We start from the raw sequence: 15,649 nt of genomic DNA on the forward strand, positions 1-15,649 counted from the left end.
ATATTGAGTATCAGTGACGATCAACCTCCATTGCCCTGCATTGATGACCTTCCTCTGCTTTTGGACCCTACTTATATATCCCAGACATGCAAATGCGGGGAAGCGCTCGATTTCCACAACTGGCATAATAGTGAAGTTGATTGCATGGCAGGGTCCATTTGTGATGCAGCATGCATTCCAAGGCCGTCTATTCAGGCTAAATAACCCATTCCATGGGTAAACTCGTCCGAAATCATTCACGATTGGTGATAATAAGATCTGCACTCGGTAGATAGACATGCCGAACGGGCTAGTTTGATGCTACATCATAGTGAATCTGAGAAGGACTGATTGGAGGACTTTTCTCATAGCCAGAAATAAACACGAAAACTAATCATTCATTGATGACCACCTGCATAGAGTTATAGGTGTCTTTCTGGGGATAATGCACTGAGGCAGATTGCTCCGGCTAAAGAGCGTAAAGACGAGCCTCTTTCAGGCGGAAAGAACTGGTATATGCTCCGTCCGTTGTAGATCTATTATGAAGGGTGACATTGCGCAGGCACGGTTGGAACGTAACTCCTTCCGAGAATTTCTGTAGAACTGATTCATTGGCTGTTGGTAGATTCAAGAGTGATGGAATATAGCGGATGGTTCAATTATGCAAAGAAAGCATTGATTAATCGAGGACCAAGTAGCTCACAAACTCTAAGAGAGAGTACTCGATTGATCATGACAGATTGGCCTTCATAAACTCCGAGATATCCTTGACGGCCGGATTGACATATTGCTCGTTGTCATAAAAGTCCATATGGGCTGCATTCGGCACAATCACCTTCTTGGTGGCCCTTCCTATCTTCTTGTCCAGGTTCTCCGTGTGCCAGAGAGAACCGGCCTTTTCACCCGCAATAAGGAGAGTGGGCTGCGTTAAGAACACGTCCGCCAGGTGGAATGCGTCAAAGTTGAGGACACGCGGGACACTTCGAACGAGCATCTTGTTCTCAGCACGAGGATGCTGCGCGCGCGGTGTAAGGTAGTAGTCGTGTGCTTCTCTGAGATCTGCGGGAGTCTTGTCGTCTGGTTGAGGCGGCACATACGGCGCAGCAGCCATCTCGGCGCCCTTGTTTTCGGCTGAAATTTGCTGTGCAGCCATCTTGAGAGACTCGACATGCTTAGAAGCCGGTTCGTCACCGTACCAGCCTAGTCGTGCGGAATCGCCAATGTTGACCATACTGACTGTAGCCAGTACTTTCAGACGGTAATCTGCTTTCGCAGCTGCAACGGCGTAGCCTCCGCCGGCACAAATGCCGAGGATACCGATCTTGGTGGCGTCAACATATTCTAGCTGCTCGAGGTAGTCGACGACGCTCCAGACGTCGCTGACTCTTGCCGCTGGGTCCTCCAGGAAGTGAGGTTCGCCTCCACTCTCGCCTTGGTGAGAGGCATCGTAGGAGACGGCGACGAAGCCCTCTCGAGCGAGCTTCTTTGCATAGAGACCGGCCGTCTGCTCTTTGACGCCACCACCAGGGTGTACTATCACAATTGCAGGAAACTTGACGGTGGACGATGTTGCAGGCTTGTGCAGCAGGCCTGCGAGCTGAATTGGTCCTTTCTTGATCGAGATGGACGACATGGCGAAAGTTGGCTTTGGATTGCAGATTTGGATAGGATGTAGGTTCCTGAGTGATTTAAACTCAATCCCTGCAGATATCGCCCGCTTTATATATTGTCAACCCATGATGTCGACATATATTGGAAGTCCCGAATATTTTCGGATGCGGGCCAGCATTTCGGCCTCGAATCGTCTGAGAATGGATACTGACGTCAAGACGGACGTCCGAAGCACATCGGTCTACATTTGGACCCGGAGATTGGAGATATAGACACTCTGATTACGGTAAGTCAGTTATGTCCGAGATGACTTTGAGACTATGTTACCGGAGTTGTTGAGTGACAGATCGGAATCGATCTTTCTCACCAGTTGACAGAAGAGCTAATCACGTGCAAACAGTCCACCAGCCAACCGAGAGCTCTCTGTGAACTGCACCAATTTCCAACTCTGATTCATATCGTCTCAGCAATATAATGATAAATGTCATTCGCGCGCCGGATCATTTATCTTGTCAAAAGGCGCTGAGCGGGATCGCGATCCATCCCAACGCGGCCAGCCTTATATAGCTTTTTTTGACGCGGTTCCAGCACGACAGTGTCCGTGGCGCAGTCTGCTATCAGTACGATTATCTGAAGGTTGCGGGTTCGACCCCCGCCGGGAGTGGCACATTGTTTGTTAGCTCCCGTGGCGCAATGGTAGCGCGTCAGACTTCTATGCTAGGCCTGTCATCTCTCTTCTTTTTGCTTTTATTCCGAATTTATATGCTCTGTTTCTCAATAACAATATCATACTATCTGCTATTTCTTTGCCAGCAGCGTTCGTAACCTGAGAATTAATCTACAAAGTCCATACGACCGATCCTCACGTGACCCAACCCCATCGAAAAATGCAGTGTCTCTGATGTTGCTATCCTTTTGACATCTCGCAGCAATATCATCCGATATATTGCTTAGAAAGATGACCCTATGGCGACAGCTGAGAATGGCGATCTCACTTTTTACCCGGCATTCTGCTTCAGGGCATCCCCGACCCATTTCACCTGGGTGAAAATGGCAGCGGCGGATGTGCATCGACTGAAGAGACGGCCGGGATTTGAAGGTATGCCAGCGTATTTGTCTAGATGTTCATTACTTGTGCTTTTCCAGATGCTGCATCGTCGACTTTTGGTATTCTGTTTTATCTTCTTACTTGTTTTGCACCCAAAGTAGTCTATGTCAGTATTTGCTACTACGGTACTACCTGGTTGTCCATCACAAATGGCTTAGATACATACATACATACCAGCCAACCTATTCAAACATGGCGCAGACTAGACGGAAAGTAGCAACTCTAACGAACCTCAGGCCAAAACATCTTCTTCTACCTCAACCACCCCATCCGCTTCGTGTCCCTGGTCGGCATCATCGTCGCCAGAACAGACGTCTTCAAACGCACAATCCTCACATTAGACGACAGCAGCGGCGAGACCATCGAAATCGCCGTCCTGAAAGCCGAGTCCTCAGAGCCGGACTCTGCAGACCGGACTCCACACCGACAGCCACAGCCACAGCCGCCGGAAAAGGCCACACGCCATGTCGCAGCAACCAACAGAACTGACCTGGACATATCGCCCCTCGTCCCGGGGACCGTGGTGCAGGTGAAAGGCACGCTGACGGTGTTTCGAGCTGCGATGCAGCTACAGCTAGAGCGCTTCTTCCTGATCCGGGACACGACCGCCGAAATGCGGTTCGTGGATCAGCGCAGCCGGTACCTGGTTGAGGTGCTGACTGTCCCGTGGGAATTGACGGGTGAGGAGGTCGAACGGTTGCGGCTTGAGGCGGAGGCGGAGGAGGAACAGGCCGAAGAGGAGCAGGCGCGAGCGCGTAGAAGGCATAGGAAGCGTGCGGAGCGGGAGGAGAAGGACCAGCGTCGGCTTCAAAGGCTGTGGGAACGCGAGGAGCAGTTTAGGGAGAAAGAGGCGGTTCTGTGTCAGGAAGCTGGGCGCAGGGCCATGCGCGCTATTCAGCGCAAGCGCGTCATGAATATAAGCAGTGAAATGTGAGAGCAAGTATTTCTATATAAAACGGGAGGTGGTTTGGACAGGGTACGTGTACGCTTATGAGAAATGACCAATTATGGGTTACCGCACGTCCAGATAAACAATTTCATCGAGTCTTTTTCAAGGCCACAAACACGTTATACAGACACGAAATCCAAAATTCAAATGCATATCAGCAGATCGTTACACGTAAGTCATTATCTGGAAAGCATCAAGCCAAAAACAAACACTATAATATCATATCATATCAAACAAAGGTATCTTTCAGGACTGGAAAACGCCGAGATAGTAATGAGTCTGACTTTGAACAAGATAATCTGCCTCAAGTCCATCATTTGTAGGTATATGTCTTGTAATCATACCCGCCACTGCTGCCACTGACTGGGCCACCACCCTGACCGCCGAGCAAGCCACGGTAGTATTCTTCATCGTTAGCCCAGCTGCTTCGGGAAGGAAGATGGTCATGATATTTGCTCTTTTCGCGCTCCTTTTCCCTCTCCCGAACTGACTCGTACAGCCTCTGGTCATCACTATCGCGGTACCGCCGACTATCTTCGACGATGTCTCCAGGAAGGGTGGATGACGCAGTGTAGTAATCACTGCCAGAGAGGCCAGAATACCGAGCTCCACCATTGTGCGAGCTGGACAGCAGGTCACTCTCCGAATGTCTGTAGTCACCTCCCCCATGCCCGCCTCGAGACGAGCTCCGTGTCCGGCCATGTATGCTTATTGGACGCTGAGATCCGCTACTGCCTGCACGAGGGTTCAGAGGGTCTTGGCCGTATGACTCATATGCTTTGCGGGAGACAGGAGGGACCGATCCCTCTTTTGAGCGAGAACCAGTGGAGAAGGAGTCCTTGTGTCGGTGGGAAGAGCCACCTGCCTCTTCATATAGCTTCCCTCCTCCCGGTTGCGCACTATATGGCTTCCTCTCACGCTCAATCGGCCGAGACGGGACCTCTTCCTCGTCGTCATCTATGATGGCTGAGGACGACTGGTGCTGCTGCTGACGGCCCCGTTCTGTCACCGAAGGAGCCGTCTCGGCGGCCGATGCAGTTGAGCTCGTAGACATCTTGTGGCGGTGCGCAGCAACCTTCTTGAGCTCCTCCTCGGTGACTGGCGGCAAGTCGACACCACAATGCTTCGTGATGAATTTATCGATCTCATCTCTAACGGTAAGATTCGGTGCCTCGGGGAATAGCCGGCGAGGAATCTCCTTTGGAAACCTTTCTCGTCTGTCATCTGGGTTGCTGATAGGCATGTTCAGGACTGCCTTCTGCAACCGTTCGTATTCTTTGTCGGGGTGCGCTTGTATCATCAAGGTAGCCCAGCGTTCGAAACCTCGGGGCGTCAAGCCCGGGATGTCCGGCCGCTCGTTCAGCTTAGCCTGAACAAGGTGATGTTCGGCTTCCACTTCACGAAATAACCTCGAGATTGAAGACGTACGGTCATCGAAGATATCTACAGATACTTAGATTAGCTTTGTGTCGTAGATAGGACAGGCACTACACTTACCTTGCCACGGGTAGAGGTCTGAAGGAATCTTCGTATCCTCGTAGAACTTCTGCAGCTTCTCGGGAACGACCACGATAGTGTTACCTGGAGGGTAGTCCTCGATCTTGCACACTGTCAGATGCGAAATTCCTCCAATCAACGGCATCCATACTTACCAGATGGACTGCTATGCCGCGCAAGAGCTGGCCTAGCCTCTTGGTTGGCTTGCCTTCCTCAAAGAGCTTGCCCCATATCTTCTCCAATGTTGTCATCTCAGTCACGGTTGAGTCCCTCGACGGTGGTTTTGGGCGTGCTTCCATTTTCTGGCCTTGATCGCTTGCCTGGCTATACGGCGATTGCCTTCTCTCAACGGGAGGTACCGGGGAATGTCGTGCACTAGGTTGAGCGCCGCTCGGAAATGTACCAGTTTGGGAGTACTGCTGGTAGTCGGGAGTGTCGGAGACGGCACCCGGTTGCGACGAAGATGGCTTTGGTGGTACAAGAGGGGGCGATTCATACTCGTTATAATTGTATTGGGGAGCAGAGCCGGGAGGTACCCACTGTGACGGCGTCGGACCGGATGGTGGGTGCGGCGATGGTTGCTGCGACTGCGGTGGATGCTGAGCTTGGACGTTATCCAGACCAGTTGCTTTGAGCTGTTGAATCACGGTCGCAGTGATTTGGGACAGGACTTCTGGCGATAGATAGGTGGGAGTGTCAGCCTTGTGGAAAGCCGAGCTGACAGCCTCATTGATAGTTCCAGTGGATGGCTGCTGATACCATGAGTATTGCTGAGTAGGTGACTCCGTATATTGGCCCTGAGTTGACGGAGCCGGCGGAGGCACTTGGGGCTGCGGCATGTTCAACCGTTCAGGGCCGTACTGTGAAGGATAGGGAGGAGGATAGGTTGAAGAACGATAATCACTGGGCTTTGTTTGGCCTATATTGCCCGCCTGGTCGTACGGACTCGTGCTTCTCTGGAAGCCATCGTAAGCCATGCAGACTGTCGCAGTCACACAGACAAGTTAGCCACTTTCCACCCTCTGCAAGTGTCAGATTTTCACCAAGCCTCAGCTACACTCTGAGACGAATGGAAAGCGGGAGAATTCTGTTGGTGATACCAGTAAGGGATGAAGCTCTCGATGTGTTATACGCGGCGTGGGACGAAAATTTTGAGAAAGGTAAGGTATCTGCGCAGGCGGCAATGGGATGAGGGGCACGAGACGGAGGGGCTCAGGAAGTGTGGAGCTTCGCTTTGAAACAGTAAGTGCGTCGTGCCGGGTCGCAAGCAAGATGCTATTATGAAGGCAGTTTCTGTAACTATCTGCTCACGCACAATGGAAATTAAAAGAAAAAGAAGATCATCGATGGAGACATGCAGCGACGTTGACTTGCGAGGCTAATCTCAGCCTCCACCACGGGGTCATACGTCACCGCCCAAGCGGCGCTGCAGAAGAGCGGAAGGTCAAAGGAAACACATATTAATTAGTGATTATCAGCATAATGACAGTCGGTGTACCATTAAATGCGTTTTTGATGAGGCTGCACTCCTCCCTTGCTTGTTGCTTCGGAGTTTGCAATACAGTACAGAGCGCTAGAGGTCCTGCGAAGAGACATTGGAATACGGACATCATCAGCACTGCTTGCTACATAGTATGACAATATGACAATCCACGAGAGCCCGAATCGCTATTGGCAGCTGGTACAGAGCAGTCGATACAATTTCACAATTCCTACCCATGGATATCGCAAGCCAACTCTTGGTCCTTGCGGAGAAACGGAGCAAGCCGTCTAGTACCATGGTTCAGCCTGCTGTGGCCATTGGGACAATTGAAGAATAACGAAAGCGAAAGTCAACATTTTATTTCTCTTTTCTTAGCTTATTGACTGACTCTGTACCAAACTTAAGAATCGATCAGAGGTAATCTTCTAATCCTGCCTCGTCACCAGCCTCATCGTCAGAAGGGACGGTGGCGCCAATGGGCTCCGGCACTCGCATTGTAGGCGCCTCGTGCTTCTCGAAGCGTTTGCTCTTCTCGAACTCAGCAAATTGTCCATCGTCAAGGGATGCACTCATTTAATAAGGGACTTACCGGAACCTTGGCAAACTTGGAGTTGCCGGCCTTCTTAACAGGTTTGGTGACAGTAGCATTGACGCCCACTCCCCAGGACGCCCAACTGCCGTGAACGGACCGTGGGGTGCCAGAGGGAGAGCCAGAGCGGCGGTGGGCCACTCCGGTAGAATCGAAAGCTGTAAAAGGTCGTCCTCCGCGCGCCGAGTTCTCCTTCCCGTTGTGACCTTCAATGAGCGACATGCCGCCGATGTCCTCCTGCTCACCACTGCTGCCAACATGTTGGGCAGTGGGAGCCGCCTTCAATGTGAGTCTTTGAGTCGATGCAATCAAGGACCGAGACTCGACTTGTCCCTAAAATTGTGTTAGTACCACGATGTATGCATTCGTGGAGCATTTTGAGGATGGATCTGTGTGACTGACAGTTGTGTACGTATCGGGGGCAGTGGAAAGCTCACTCTCAGTCAAGAGTTTAGGCTCCTCGAGTACTGGTTCGGCATCGGCGTGACTCTGCACGCAATTCATGCATCTCTGGGAAGAATCGGATGTCAGCTAGACCCTTAGCTAATAAGAGAGACCTGAGGCAGTAATCCTACCGCTGCGTCCCTGTCCTGTCTTTGGGCTTTGGCAAATTCATCAAGGCTCTTGATCTTATCACAGATACAGCACTTGAGTTCAACAGTTTGGTTTCCCGAGCAGATGCGGCATTTTGCGTTGTTCTTCGTCAAAGCGACATTTGCACCGTGACTCAGGATGGTATGACGAAGGGCTTCGAGTTGCCTATTGGAGTAGTTACTCGACGAACGAATCTTGTTGCAGGTTCCACATTTGATCCTATCTATGTCAATCGAATGCGTGGATAAGGAACGAGCAAGCGACGGATAAATGACTGACTTCTCTGGTATGCTGACGCTCTGGAGCCTGCAGTTGTCCTTTCATTAGTTTCTCGGTGGTATATGGAAGCGAGGATGTGGGAATGGAACCTACCGTTTCTTGATCTCATCGCTGTAGCCTCCAGCATACGCACTTCGAAAAGTTGGAGGCATCTTGCCTTGAAGGTACTTCAAAGGGGAAGGTAGGGGATGGGAATCATAAAGAGTCAGTGGTTCGAAGAGAGTACAGATCGAGGCAAGCAGTTCAAATGACGAGACATCGAGAAAAGGCACTTGATTGTATAAATACTGCCCACCAACACTTCCGGACGGTTCTGTGCACTTCAGGCTAGGTTAATGAAGTGGTCGCTGGTGAATGGAACTCTAATATAGTGAATAGAGGAGATGGTCATTCCAAGCTGTTGACTGAAACATGATGCTAAAGGGTGGCTAGAATGTTGCAGAGATAATTTCACAGCAAACAGAAGAAAAACATGATGTATTTTTGTGTGCAAGAAGAGGGTACGGAAGGAGAAGGTCTCTGTGTTCTTTCTCTCAGTGAGCAGCTATCTTACTTTGCAGATAGAGAAGCACCTCATGTCCTTTTCAGGATGAGATCAATAAGTTTGTACCTGGGACAATCAATCCATCTTGACTATCTGCCAGTATCCTTCATGGCATAGGTGCACCAGCACTATCATTTTATTCCCTTAAATGTAAACATTTGCAAAGTGAGACAAGCATAAATGGCGGAAGAGCAAGCAAGCCAGGCGCAATCAAACAAAGGATGGAACATCGACTAGCATGATTTTGAGGTGAGGCAAAAGTCATTCAGCCAAAGCAGATGCCAATTAATTTTGACAGCAAAGTCAACACGTATCCAAGATGTTTAGGAAGACCTCATCAGGGCTTTTGATGTTAGGAACTGGATTCTAGAAACGCATATTAGCTACAAAAGACAAAGTGAGGGCAGAACGGAATATGAACTGCCTACATCAGAATAGTAGGGTGAAAGGCTCACAGGATAGGTAGTAGCTAAAATCTCTGGCCTCTAGCTGCGTATCCTTCAAACAACATCGCTGAAATCCTGGTTGGCTTCTGGTCAACTGAGTTCCGGTTTACTGAGTATCCATTATTCGAAGGCTACAGAGGAGATCAGAAACTTCAGTGTGTGTACTAGACGCGAAGCATGACTGAGCCAACGCATGGAACAGGTTGAAAGCAGTAAACGGTTCATATTGAATGCTGTTTGAAGGTCAATCATAAATACCTCCATGTTTATTTCCTCCAATCAACGCTTTACACAACTCCATAAAGTGTACAGCGCATTAGGTACTACTTGTGCATGGCTAGGAATACCTGAGGTACCAGTTACTCCAATAATAATAGCTGAGATGCATGCAAAGACGTGTTGTACGATGAGTCATGTAGGGTCTATCTGGGGGCCAGGGAGATCCGAAATGCTGTGCAGTTGGGATCCATCCGTTTGGGATGACAGCGTCCGAACGTCGACGTTTTGGCCTCTTGCTCGAAACGAGCAAGTCATATCCCGCTGGTCGCAGGAGCAACGAAAGATTGCGCAGGAGATTCAAGATTCAAGGTCTTAGATTTCAGGGCAATCTTGGTAAGGATATGTCTAGCGTCATTCCAGAAGCATGTCTATTTAACGAGCCGTGTCTGACAGGGGCTGCTCCTTGTTGATCCTCCGTGGTTGGTAGAGACCTGACAGTATTGGTTAGTCTACTCCAACGGTTTAATAATAATTGAGACTGCTAAGACGGGGACTCCCGCAATGCAGCGAGCTTCTGCGAGCTCTCTCCTCATTCTCCTGTCTTCCAGGCAAAGGAGATCGAAAAAAGGATCAGTAATTTCCCCTAGAATCTTGGATAATCCCCTGTCCTATCATCAAAATCCCTCATACGTAATAATTTCTGTCTCCTTAATCTAAATCCTTCTGGAAGGTCATAGATGCACAACGGCTTCAACGCTTAGATCGTACTAAGTATCACCAAGGGGTGATAGTGGTCAGAAGATTCTCCATCATAGTTAGAGGTAGAAAATGATGATCTTGGCAAATATGGAGTGTACTAGTACAGGAAATCAGTTGTTGCGCATCAGAGAGAGTCTCCAACTGTTTGACAATGCTGTGTCAGTGTGACCCTCTATTTTCGAATTTCCTTTTTCTTTTTTCACCTCAGGGACGGGTCGTAGATGAGGTGGTCCCACTACAGGATCCTCTTTGGCCCCTCTTTCCCCAGCGAACCTTTCACCGTTCACTGCACTAGTAGAGCTACTGACCACTAAGCGACAAGAACAGTGGCCAGTCTCTCGGATAGCTGGGACGGGCCTACAACGAAGTGGGGATCCGCATTCCCCGAGCGACCCGGCGCAATCAGGAGACTCACGAAGAGTTGAAAATCCGCAGGCAACATCCACTCTCCTCTTCCCGGCTGGACGGAACCATCAATCCTGGCCAATGAGACTAGCTAGGTCAGGGAGTATTTTCGAGCCAGGAGCCACTAAGAGCTGGTCTCTCACTAGCTGGTCTGTTGCCACCCACCGAGGTCTAGCCTGGCTCTTTCTGGTCACACACTCTTCCTTATGATGTCCGGCTGCCCAAACGCCAGTCTGCCGCGTTTCCCTGTTTGTAACGTTACGGAGTAAACACCCGCTAGTCAACATAGAGCAGATACTCCGGATAGTCGACCTTTTCGGAGGGTTCTTTTCAGTCGATTATTCTCTCCGATTTCCGGTCATTGTTGTTTTTGCTTGTCCTAGGTATTGACTATCCTTACATGAGCAACAGTGCAAGGCCTGAATAGAGTGACAAGTCAACAAAGCAATCGTCTCTGATGCCAGGGAGAGCTCAAGACGGAACAAAATGGACATCATCGGTTGAATAACAATGTGATCTGTTGTTCTCCCTAGGCTCCTAGCATGAAGCACATTGCCAAGGCAGTTGCATCTACTCCGTACTTCGCAGAGTACTCCATACGGAGAACGCAGAACTCCATCTGAACTCTGATTTGAAGCTCATTCTCACAGGAGTAGAAAGTACCTGAACTTCAGCTGATCAGCCTGATCAGCTCCCTGCTATGACAGGTCTCAAACTGTATTTGGAAGCAAAAATGTCAAAGCTGATCTCGAAATGCAGAACGATTAAGCATATCGATTGTACGGAGTACATACTCTTCAATGCCATTCCATGGTCCACGGATGGGTCGGACGGGTGTACCCCCTGCCCCTTGTTAGGTTAATTTGCACATGGCAACTCTGTTTAGATGGACTATGCGGTAGTGGGTCAATAGCCCATATAGGTGACAGTGTCATAACAGTCCAAGGTATTACCCGTCTTTGCAACGAGTAGCTACTCAACGGCGCTTGCATGTTGTGTGGTTACGCTGTAATCATCGAGTACTTGGTAGTTGGTACCTGTCTGTGTGCCAAAATGGGTGATTTGAGAATAAATCATGTTCCTTTCACTTGTTATTTATGGAGTATCTGATGCTAACAATCACCATCAGGTGTTACTATGACAGTCTATCTAGATCGTACTTTCGATAATGTACTGCACGGATCTACCATACAGGTTTAGGTCGATCGCGCATGGAATATGCAATGGAACAGCGATGGGCAGTATCAGGTTACTCGACAGTCTCAAAGCATTGATCAAGAGTGCAAACCTCCTAACGGCCCATTTGTGAGAGGTGTATTATGCATGTCTTCAGCCTTACCTATTGACTGATGATAATTGTATTTCCTTACCCCTCTACGGAGTAGTATGGAGACAATGCTCTGGTCAAGAACCAGAGCCACGGCCACATGAGAAGTACGGCGGATCATGTGGATCAATGCATTTTTATCAGATATGATATATCTAGATATGCACCGAGGTCGAAGCAGGGCGGCAGTATTGCTTTATTATTGGGCTTGAAAAGTATTTATCCAATATTTGAAGCGAAGATCCTCCCTTGCTATGGTTTCTTGTGTCACCATGGAAGAACGCAGTAAGTACTCATGAACCATGACGCAGTCATCCAGCCTCCTTACCTGCCATGATCAGTTCCTCCAAATGAATCGGCAGTTGTAGGTCTGGTAGTAAGAAGCATTATGTATCCGAGGACACTGATTATCCCATATCACGCTCATTCAGAATATACCTGAAGTGAAAGAATAAAAGCGAGCTCGCTCATGGCGCTGCTCGTATTATGAGTGGTCTAGGCTTGCTGTTGCGTATGCGCCTATGTGCCCTCGGCTTCCACAGCTAGGCTTCATCATTTGATCAACATGGCTCTGATTTGTGTAGACTGAAGAAAGTTCCCACCAAGTCTACTCCGTACCATCCGTATCGAGCTGTCGGCAGTCGCCAGTCCAACGAGCAGTCATGAGATCATTACTAATCTGATAGTCTCGTTTTCGAGATCACTTGCCACCTGTTGATCGTTGTGAATGATGGCGGTCAACCAGCTGGCAGTCGCCTACCTAGACTCTAGCTACATGTCCAGCCACTGTCGGTAAGAGATGATAGGCACAAGCCAGGATGTAAGCCACTCCATACTGTAGCAGCGGGGAAATCAAGTGACGAAAATAAGAAATAGATAGATAGAATGTAGTCTAGATGGCTATCCACAAGATTTTCCAGCAGTCAGTCCTCTGTACACTTGCATGAACTATGGCTGATCTGATGATTTCGCCTCTCTGTTAGGAAAGAGTACTCCAAGCTACCTTACAGTGTATGAATACCCACTTTGTCCAAAATGAGCTACTGTAGTGTTAGTTAATGGATATGGTTGTATGCATGCAACTATTATTATTGTTTATGTGTTGCCGGACGAGGGGGAGCTTGATGACTACGTACTATGACAGAAACCCAGACAATAATAGGAGCAAGGAAAACAGCGCATTAACCTCCCAGAAAATAATCCATTTCAGTCCTTAAAGGGTGGCGGACAGGACCGCAAATGAGGTCAGTTGCACATACCACACCATCATCCCATACATACATGTCACATTATCAAGGTATCTGATTTGTGAGCTCTGAAATTCGCGGTTTTGCATAAGCAGGATGAGATACTGAGTGGGATGATGATGATGAACACAAGGCGAGCAATCGCAGCGAGTCAGCAGTTAGAACTCAATCATAGCCAATTGGCAATAATAGGGCGAACCTTGAAGGGGAAACGTGAGGCCCAACCCCTGGCCATTCCGACTAGGGCCCTGTCTAACGATCGCTAGAGGCGGAGACCAAGTGGAACTTAATCAGGGCTGGACTCTGAAGCCCTCCAGGGCGACGTCGTGCTGGTGACTTGGTGACCGTTGATGACAATAAATAACCCCAGTCTAAGGTCCCAGAGCTCCTTGGCTCAGGTTGGCGCGCCAGTTCGTTTCCTGGCTGCATTGACACCCAAAGCCGGTGCGAACGAATTTTCTACCCAAATCCAGCGCTGGCCAAATATTCTACGGATAAAGAGATGGAAAATGAATTTTCCATACAGGAAGACATGAAGTCAATCAATGTGTAGGTGGATCTTGTTGTTGATATTTGATACCCCTCCTCAGGTAACCTTGAACAAGAGCTGACCTCATGTGAGAAACTCTGAAGCACTCAGGTACAGTGTAAAAGCAGGATATTCTCACTAAAACAAACTGCATGGATCCGTTTTGGTCTAAATCAACAGATCTCATTCGATGGAAAAATGGGTATTTAGAACCTCAACCCACTACTGGTGTAATTTTACTGTAACATTATTAGTTGAAAAGCGTAAACATCCGGTGCTTTATTGCTGGAACAGACAAGACTCACTGTCTATTAAGATTACTTCTTGTTTTCAGGCTGTGGCAATGTGATAGATGATAATTGATCAGTACTTCCAAGTAGCAATAAGTAGGTAGTCTTTTTCTTTGTTTCATATGAGAGGACCTAAGTCCTCCTGGACTTTCAGGTCGTTGGGACTCTAAGCCTTAGTACTGGACAAACTGTTTTATTTACTGAGAAGTTTTCATTGTTTACATGGCCTGTCAGTTGTCCATTCATTCCGAGGCTAACTTGAGTGTTTCCCATTTGGGTCCCGTCTACGTAGCAAAGTAACCGCGTGTGTTCGACATTGACAGTTGATTATTCCGCTACGTATGATGAAACTCCTTTTTATGAGTGGATCTCCGTTGGCTAACCATTCCTTTCTTGCTCAACACGGCCGCCTATCCCAGGCCAATATTGTCAGTAATAATTCAATGATTTTTGACCATAATAAATAATACGGTAATATTCTAGACAGATATCAAGTTTGTCATTTTTTATTATTTTGGTTTGACAGTACCCAGGAAGTAGAACGGATAGGTAGTAACCAAGGTACCGCAACTCATCCCACTCCCAATAAAAACAATACACAAATAATTCATCCATCATCAACATGATGATGATGCTTTACCCGTAGTATTATGATTATTATTATGGTCGTGCGCGTCGCTAGTCGCTAAAGTCGATAATAATCATCTATCTCCTTTCACCTCTTACCCGCGTTTCCCATTATCATTATTATTATTCTCTATCTACTCTGTACTCCCAGCCTCTTCTAACTCACTTACATACTACATAACAGTAGTAGTACATCCAAATCCTGACCTATAACCCGTCCGCTTCGTGTCTTACTTGCCATTGCTCCAAAGGGAGAAAGAAGGACAAAAAGTGCTTCAGTTATTTGTCCATGTCATCAGCATCATCATTCCCCTCCATCCTGCTTCAACATAATTCTGCCTGCAGCTCTGCATCATCATAAACATCAACATCATTGTTACCATTACACTGAATACCGTGTTTTCATCACCAGAGTTTCTGTGATCTGCGCCATTGATCCCCCGAACTTGGTCCGTTGTCGACCGCTCCTTCAGTCCCCACGGCCCCATCCGAAGTCTCCTTAGTTCGTACGAAGTACGTATTAAGTATTTTGGAGGCTTTGGAGCTAGACTAGCAGAGCTGTCACCGTGTCAGGGGCTGCTTCACTCTTCCTCTCACTCAGTCTCTCTCTCATTTCCCACAAGTCGCAATAATAATCTCACAAAGTTACACTCCCTCAAAAAGTCGGTATCCAATATTCTTTCTTCCTCTCGTTAGCAGTTCCCACCAGAACGGGTCCGGCGTTGTCACTACAGTGATCACGGTCCAATCCTCCGGGTCGTCCATCTTCCTTCCAGATCTTCGTCTCCTCCACCTTCGCTTGAGCTACTACATAGTACAAACATACATGACCACCCCCTTTCCTCCCCTCCCTCTCCCAATCGATCGTTTTTCCTGCATTCAATACATCTAGCCAACCCCGCGCTCCCTTTAACTCGACTTTCCCTGTTTCTCCTTCCTCATAATCAATGGGATTGAACCATCTCCTTCACACCCTCAAGCTGAACTTGAATACATCGCAGATGATGAACACCTGCTTGATTTGAACCATTCTCGTTCCCGAACTGAGGTCTATATCATTTCTCGGAACACTATCATAGTGTGATACCGTGAATGACCCATAGAAACCTTGGACTCTCGCCATTGAACACAGCCTGGCACAGTCATCAATCCGTCGTTTGATTCATC

The 15,649-nt window shown here is 48.3% G+C and overlaps 4 protein-coding genes across 4 annotated transcripts; 1 reads left to right on the plus strand and 3 right to left on the minus strand.

Annotated features, from left to right (window-relative positions):
- Window positions 1-709: 709 nt before the first annotated feature.
- On the minus strand, window positions 710-1,612 carry Aspvir_000524 (uncharacterized protein; the record flags this gene model as incomplete). The annotated part of the gene is made up of 1 exon (XM_043265659.1): window positions 710-1,612. One exon carries the CDS (start codon window positions 1,610-1,612, stop codon window positions 710-712), a length of 903 nt encoding a protein of 300 aa, XP_043121594.1.
- A 944-nt stretch (window positions 1,613-2,556) lies between these two features.
- Window positions 2,557-3,632, plus strand: Aspvir_000525 (OB-fold domain-containing protein; the record flags this gene model as incomplete). Its single annotated transcript, XM_043265660.1, has 2 exons — window positions 2,557-2,689; window positions 2,935-3,632. The coding sequence occupies 2 exons, from the start codon at window positions 2,557-2,559 to the stop codon at window positions 3,630-3,632; spliced, it is 831 nt and encodes a 276-aa protein (XP_043121595.1).
- Window positions 3,633-3,960: 328 nt separating this feature from the next.
- On the minus strand, window positions 3,961-6,121 carry Aspvir_000526 (uncharacterized protein; the record flags this gene model as incomplete). The annotated part of the gene is made up of 3 exons (XM_043265661.1): window positions 3,961-5,090; window positions 5,145-5,247; window positions 5,300-6,121. The coding sequence occupies 3 exons, from the start codon at window positions 6,119-6,121 to the stop codon at window positions 3,961-3,963; spliced, it is 2,055 nt and encodes a 684-aa protein (XP_043121596.1).
- A 917-nt stretch (window positions 6,122-7,038) lies between these two features.
- On the minus strand, window positions 7,039-8,241 carry Aspvir_000527 (uncharacterized protein; the record flags this gene model as incomplete). The annotated part of the gene is made up of 5 exons (XM_043265662.1): window positions 7,039-7,164; window positions 7,217-7,549; window positions 7,619-7,726; window positions 7,792-8,029; window positions 8,183-8,241. 5 exons carry the CDS (start codon window positions 8,239-8,241, stop codon window positions 7,039-7,041), a joined length of 864 nt encoding a protein of 287 aa, XP_043121597.1.
- Between the last annotated feature and the right edge of the window lie 7,408 nt (window positions 8,242-15,649).

Source organism: Aspergillus viridinutans (assembly GCF_018404265.1).
Source record: "Aspergillus viridinutans IFM 47045 DNA, scaffold_1, whole genome shotgun sequence".
NCBI lineage: Eukaryota > Fungi > Ascomycota > Eurotiomycetes > Eurotiales > Aspergillaceae > Aspergillus > Aspergillus viridinutans.